The sequence below is a fragment of the Triticum aestivum genome, chromosome 4D (genome assembly GCF_018294505.1).
Source record: "Triticum aestivum cultivar Chinese Spring chromosome 4D, IWGSC CS RefSeq v2.1, whole genome shotgun sequence".
Classification (NCBI taxonomy): domain Eukaryota; kingdom Viridiplantae; phylum Streptophyta; class Magnoliopsida; order Poales; family Poaceae; genus Triticum; species Triticum aestivum.
Window position 1 is genome coordinate 106705144 of NC_057805.1, and position 6656 is coordinate 106711799.

Genomic DNA, 6656 nt, shown 5'->3' on the forward strand with positions numbered 1-6656 from the left:
AAAGCAGCAGCAGCAGCAGCAGCGCCCATCTCATCACTTTCCCCTCCCTCCGCCTGCATCTCTGGCTTTTGCTTCCCCCCTTCCCTCTCTCCCTCGATTGTTTGAGTTTTTTTATTTTAAACCAGATGCGACATATGGTAAAAAAAAAATCGGTCCTATCTTCTTCTAACGAATGATAAGCAAAGGAGAGGTTATGTTCACAGACACCCAATTTGATGTCAAGGCATGCGTGATAGTCATTAGTCACAAAGTGGCCACTGCTGCCAGGAGTCAAAGACTAGCCAAGCAGTGACGGTATACTTGTTCTTCTGTCATCAGACTGAGATGAGATCCACACAAACAGAGGATTGCCCTTGACCTGACCGAGCGCACACACGCAGCAATGCAGTTATGCATGATGGTTTCTACTAGTAAGTACAGTACTTTCCACACACTTTCCCTTTGCTATGCTCGGCTTGACTCGAGTCTTGCAGGAACTAGGTAATAATTAAAACGACCGTCTGGGTACTATTTTATGCTGCTACCATATACTACTAACTACTAAAATGCCTAGGGCTAAAGACAACCTAGGACTTGTTTCCTTTCTTAATCTGTTGCTGTTGTTGCTGTTGAGTTGCTGCTGCTGTCCCTCTCCCAACTCAACAAGATACACCTCCTAGAATCTGTTAACGCTTTCCTTTTCTTTTTCCTACCACCACTTGATGGGGTCAGTCATCACACGAGCCCCTGCGTGCGCACAAAAAAGCCAATCATCAGGGAGGGTAATTTTACTATTATATACATACATCCTTCTACCATGATTGAGTCAGTGATTGCTGCGGTTGACACTTACTCCCAGCACTGCAGAGAGGAGATGACACCCCTCTTCTTTGCTCTATTCACAGCCCAATTGCTCCCTGCCCAGACGACAATCTGAAGAGGAAAAACAATTTATCATCTACTCACATAGCTGTTAACAATTTTCTCACAAAAATGTACTAATTCCTGATGCAGGTTAAAAGAAAATATAAGCATGAAGGGAAGTGAATCAACTGGAGTGATGTTGTTTTCAAATAATAATCACCTAGGCACTTGAGAGAAGCAGGAGCTGTAGAGAGGTTTTGTAGGCGGGAAAAGAGAAGAGGCCACCAGGTGGGGGCTGCTACTGTTGCCCATGGCACCAGTGTGAGCTGTCTGCTGCTCAGCAGCAGCAGCAGCAGCAATGGAGGCCTCCTTGGTGGGGGAAGCAAAGGGGCTACCAGGCAGGTGGTGGTTGTGCTCCATGCCACTACAATTCAAAAAACAAGAGACACACGCACACACATCAATCAATTATGGAAATACAGTAAGTATGGTAGAGCCCCCACAAAAGAAGCAAAAGGAACTGTTTAACCAGTTAATATGGATACTTGTCATTAGCTGGGGTCACTAGTTTCTCTTCTTCGAGTCCCGTCTAGTACTAATCAAGAGGGCCTATGATTAGCACCACAAAAGCCTATACCACGTCACCTTTTTGCAATGTCTTTTGAAAGCACATTTTTTGTTACGATAAAAGAGAATAATATGATTAGCACATATACAGATGAAGAAAAGGAACAGAGGTTGCTGCACTAATTACTGAAAGTTTTCCATTGTTTCCCCTTTTAGTTACCCAAAAAGTAGTACTCCGGTGAATGTCCACTATTTTTCCAAAATGCATTTCATCACTTTGGTGAATGTCCACTATTTGTCCAAAATTCATTTTTTATGATTCAAAATCCGGTGGTACCTTTTGAAAGTTTTAGACATACAAACCATGAAAATTTGAGGCCTGAATATGATAATATGTGTACTGCATAAAGTTATTATCGTTGTAGCACAAAATGCTTATGATTATACTAAATTTAACACTGATACTACATGTTACAGGATGGTTTATAGAAATACGAGATGTTCAAGTTTTCTAATGGAAAAATATGCATTTCGAATATCCCGAAGCAGACATCCACCCAAGTGGTGAAAATCCATGTTGGCCCCATCCGATACTAATATCCACCCAAGGATTACAGATATACTATTACCTTTCTTGGTATTCACAAACAACATTGGATGCAGCTGCTGCCCCAGGACCAGATTCCCTCCTCCCCTCTTCCCCAGAGTTGACTGCCAGCTTGGGACTGCCATTGCCATTACCATTGCCATCACCACCCTCCTCCTGATACTCCTGCTTCCCTTCTTTAGAAATCACAGAAGCAGCAGCATATGGACCCATGAAAAGACCACTGCTCAGATTGCTGTTATCTGCAACAAGCAAGCATGGATGTCATGATGAGCTCTGAACACTCAGGGTAACCAAATGTGCATTTGCAAAAAAGAAAACATCGACATGTAATGATTTTCAAGAACTGGACCTTGGATGGTGCTAATGGCGTCATCAAGATGGACGCCATTGCCGTTCCCACTGAAGCAGCCGCCATTGCCGTCGGAAGGTGAGCCCACGGGGGAGCCGAGGAGGTGGTGGCCCCTGTTCTTGAGGTCAAGAAACTGCAGCCCCATGAGCCGGCGGCCCTGCAGCTCGATGGCATGCTGCAGCTCGGCCGCCTCCTGCTGCTCCTCCAGCCTCCTCCTCAGAAACGCCGCCTCGTGGCCGGCCATGCTCCCGTACAGCATTCTCTGCCCTGGCAATGGCAACACCAGCTCGTCAAACGCCTTGCGCAAATAACTGATGATTAGATAGGAGTGTTGAAATGCTCACCGATTTGCGGCTGCTGGAGGTCGAAGGGGTCCCTGGAGTCGAGCAGACCGGCAGGCGGCGTCGCGTTGCCCACAGAGGCGAACTCGCGGTGGTGAGGAGAGAGGCAGGGGCCGCCGCCGCCGCCATGCCTGAACCTGTCGGGGACCTTTCCCTTCTCCTTGTAAGGCTTGACGAGGACGCGCGCGTCGCAGACGAAGTGTGGGTTGCCCTTGGCGAGGACGAGCCGCACCGTCTCCGGGTAGACGAAGGAGACGAAGCCGAACATGCGCTTCGGCTGGTGCGGGATGCGCACGTCCTGTACCGGCCCGTACATGCTGCGCGCTCAACCAAATGATCGGTCGACATTAGAGCAGAAGGGAGAGGTTTAGTACGCAACAATGGCGGCGTGTGCGCACCTGAAGTAGCTGGACACGTCCTCTTCGGTGAAGGTGGAGTCGGCGGGGAAAGTGAGGTAGATCTGGCGCGCGCCGTGGTTGATGGAGAGGTCGCCGCGGTCCATGCGAGGCGACCGGTGGGAGAACCTGTGCATGTCATCGCCTCCGGCGAACAGCATGTCCGCCGCCCTGAAGCTGCAAGTATCAGTAATCTGGACGGCTGAATGACAAGAGAAAATGGAAGCTTATGGGGATTAAAAAAGGTGCCACCTTTGGGACTCGCTCTGCTGCTGCTGCTGCTGTAGGAGGAAGCCGAGGCCTTTGGGCGGCGATGGCGAGAAGGGGAAGGCGGGTGCCATCATCTGCGACCGCGCGGCGGCGAGGGCCTTGGCGCGCATGACCGCCATCTCCTGCTCGGCGACGTCCTCGGGCAGCCCGTGCAGGAAGCGGCAGCCGGAGCCGTTCTTGCAGAACCCCCGGGCGAAGTACTGGCACGGCTTCCACCCGCCCTCGGCGTCGCTCAGCGAGAAGCTCCGGCGGTGATGAGTGCCGCTCGCCGGAGACCAGCACCCGTACTCCTCCTCGGGGTAGAACGCTTCGGATGCGGCGCCGAACGGGAGGCCGCCTTCAGCATCTCCTCCAGCCGCACCCGGCGCCATCCTCCATGCTGGCGCGGGCGGGGAGGGGGGTTTGCTGCGGGCCGCGAGGTCGGCGACGACGGACTGGAGGAGGTGCTCGGGGCCGAAGGCGAGGCGGATCATATCCTCCTCGCTCTTGTCCTGGGTGAGCAGCATGCCCATGATCTTGGAGGCGAGGTCCGCGTCGACGAGCCCCTGGACCCGTGCGAACACGACCTTGGTGGCCTCGTAGGCGTCCATTGCGCCGCTAGTCTCTCCAGGCGGCGGCGGGCTTTGATTTCTCGGAGGGGACGAGAGGGGGGGGAGAGAGGGAGCGAGGAGCGGGGAATGTGAAAAGATTGGATTACAGGGGAGGGAAGACGAGGAGGAAGGGTGGGGGCACAGCTGTAAGCGGCACAGTGAAATAAATAGCGCGGCTGGGTTGGGTTGGGCTGGGAAAGTGCAGTGTCTTCTTCCCTCAAATCAGTTTCCCTCCATCAATGGCCGGTTGAGGTTTTCCTCTCTATGGATGGTTGTCACATTCAAATTTTGGATTTCAGATGGTTGTCTTGAGTTTCATTTTAGTACTCCCCCTCTTTCAATTTAGGTTGCGTATAACTTTTTCCGATATAGTCAAATGTGTTACGAATTAGTGTGATCAATGCAATTTCTTCGATGAGCTGTCAAAATTGTCCCTCTGCATCTGCCACTCCATGTCCTAATACGCTCTCGTGTTTCACGCGAGTAATTACTTCTTTTGGAAGTTTCGCTCGCCTTTGAATCCTCCCCCCGCCCCCTTCCATCGGTTGCATCCATCTACTCCTGGCAGGGGCGAAACCCAATGGGCCGATCCTAAGGCACGGAAACACATGTCGTGAAAATGTACTAAGGCCATGGGCATTAGGTTGGGCCACAATGGGTGCATCGTGACCCCATGTTTCTAGCCCTCGGTCAAGGCTGTACGTCCTTGTCTCGCTGACAATACCCCTCAACATTGCCAACTTGTGAAGATCCAAGAGAATACATGATGGTGGAGCGGGCCAAAGAGGACGCAAGGTGGGTCATCGAGACGTCACTCCTCAGGCACGGGATCCAGGGCGCCCACTCTACAGCGAAAAGAAAGGTCCACTTATCGGAGCGAAATGATAATGTGTCGTTGTTGGGCTCTTCGGTAGGGTGTGTCGACTACAAATTTAAAATTCCTACCGCAGAACATCCAGGAAGATGCTGATAGAGATGGACCACACATCCTTACCGCTAGTGCAATGTCGTGCAGCGGAAGTAGAATTGGAGCAGCGCCCCCGCGGGGTTCGTCTCCTCCTTGTCTGTCTCCCTTGAACAGTCGGTCGTCATATCCCACGTACAGGTTCGCCGGAGCAGCGTAAGTGCATCGCATCTAATGGTATCCGTGCGTGCAGGAGGAACACCGTGTGGCGGACTGCTAGGTCCAATCGCACAGTCAGCAACGGATGGAGGTGGCTAGTTTCAACACATGCAAAGCCCTAGTGACGGCGTCGAAGCGATCAACTGAATGAGTGTGCCGCACCTCCACTGTATATAGGCATTCGTCGCGGGCTCAGAACTTGAGCCTCGCAATGAGTGTGTCCAAACTAAGTTCATCATTAACCATATGCCTCCTTTTAATATCGTAGTCCGTCGCGCGACCTCTCCACCTATCGAGTCTCGAAGAGGGGTTCTCCGCCAGTCGAGCTAGCGGAGAGCGGGACGGCGTCGCGCACCACGCCTCCTCTGGTCGTCGAGGAGACCGGGGAGGTGTTGTCCCGGAAGACCCCTCCCGGGCCGAACACGAGGGGCGAGGGTGATGACATTATGGTCGAGGTGAATACCTCGACCGCCGAAAACCAGGAGGGGATGACCCCTCTGGAGAACAAAGAGGGGGGAGCATGGTCAATCTAAGCTTTCCCCAAAAACGGTTCCGGAGCCGCAAAGGCACCAAGAGCCGAATATTTCCGCCGCCACTGCAGGAGGAGCCGGGGTAACTCGGCCACCCCAGCCTGCTTCAGAGCGGGCTCCAACTGGGTGGCCGGATGTGGTGGAGGAGGCGCTAACCAACTCCTCCGTGACCGAGGAGCGTCGTGCCTTGATGGGCACGGTTTTGCAAAGCATTTGGTCCGTGGACAATGGGCTGAAAGAGTCTTTCAGTGGCCTTCTGACGGGCTTCAAGGTAAGCCATGTAATGCCCTTTTGTCCCTTAATTTTTTCACTTATATGATCATGCGGTCATATACAGTAGCTCCCGAGCCCTGAGTGAGTTTGAAAAACTCATGCGGGGGTCGAATAGCTTAAGGGTATAGGATAGCCGTACCGAAGCCCCCGTGACTGTGGTCGGGATTAGAAAACGCCAGTGAGTATACGGGGTCTCATATGTTAAGTGTAATATGCAGGCATCGTCTTCGGCGGTGGCTGCCCGGGCCGAGCTCAATCGTAAGCTCAAGAGCTCCGATGACGAGCTCGTTCAGATTAACAAGAGGTTCAACGAGGCGCAAGGTAAGTCTGAACCGGGCTGATTACGATAGCCGTGTTGTGTAATGAATTTGTCCGGAGTTTAACCTAGACTGTGTTCAATTAATATTGCTGCAGTTGTCACCGACGAGGACGAAACCCTCAAGGCTGAGCTGAAGAAGGCTCAAAAAGAGGCTGCACAATAGAGAGGCAGCGGCTGAGCAGACGACCGCCGAACTAGCAGCGGTAAAGACCGCCAGCCAGCAACGCGAGGCCAGAGTGGCCGAGGTGCAACAGGAGCTCAAGGATGCCGTCACAAAATGTGAGGACCTTGAGCAAAAGAGTAAGGATCAGGCCTCCAAGCTGACCTCGTTGAGGTCGGCGATCAAGGAGGTGCGGATGGAAGCGCGAGGCTTCCAAGAGGAGCTCCACCAAGTCAAGCTTATTGCAGATGGTAAGCCATACTTACTGCAATGTCCCTTTGGTGGT

At 52.4% G+C, this 6656-nt stretch overlaps 1 protein-coding gene across 2 annotated transcripts; it reads right to left on the reverse strand.

Moving 5' to 3' along the window:
• Positions 1-327: 327 nt before the first annotated feature.
• LOC123096528 (zinc finger CCCH domain-containing protein 53) lies at positions 328-4110 on the reverse strand. 2 transcript variants are annotated; one of them, XM_044518276.1, is made up of 8 exons: positions 3358-4109; positions 3109-3276; positions 2714-3027; positions 2370-2636; positions 2040-2259; positions 1064-1267; positions 833-912; positions 328-726 (listed from the first exon to the last, which is right to left on the reverse strand). In XM_044518276.1, exons 1-7 carry the CDS (start codon positions 3963-3965, stop codon positions 879-881), a joined length of 1815 nt encoding a protein of 604 aa, XP_044374211.1. In that variant the 5' UTR covers positions 3966-4109; the 3' UTR covers positions 328-726; positions 833-878. The 2 variants fall into 2 exon arrangements, with proteins under 2 accessions (XP_044374211.1, XP_044374212.1); XM_044518277.1 differs by lacking the exon at positions 1064-1267 and having other exon boundaries at positions 3358-4110.
• Between the last annotated feature and the right edge of the window lie 2546 nt (positions 4111-6656).

Coding starts and splice junctions, on each gene's coding strand:
- LOC123096528 (XM_044518276.1), bottom strand. CDS start 3,965: ATGGACGCCTACGAGGCCACCAAGGTCGTGTTCGCACGGGTCCAGGGG. Junction 3,277..3,357: donor CAGCAGAGCGAGTCCCAAAG/GTGGCACCTTTT, acceptor TTGCAGCTTCAG/GGCGGCGGACATGCTGTTCG. Junction 3,028..3,108: donor GACGTGTCCAGCTACTTCAG/GTGCGCACACGC, acceptor TTGAGCGCGCAG/CATGTACGGGCCGGTACAGG.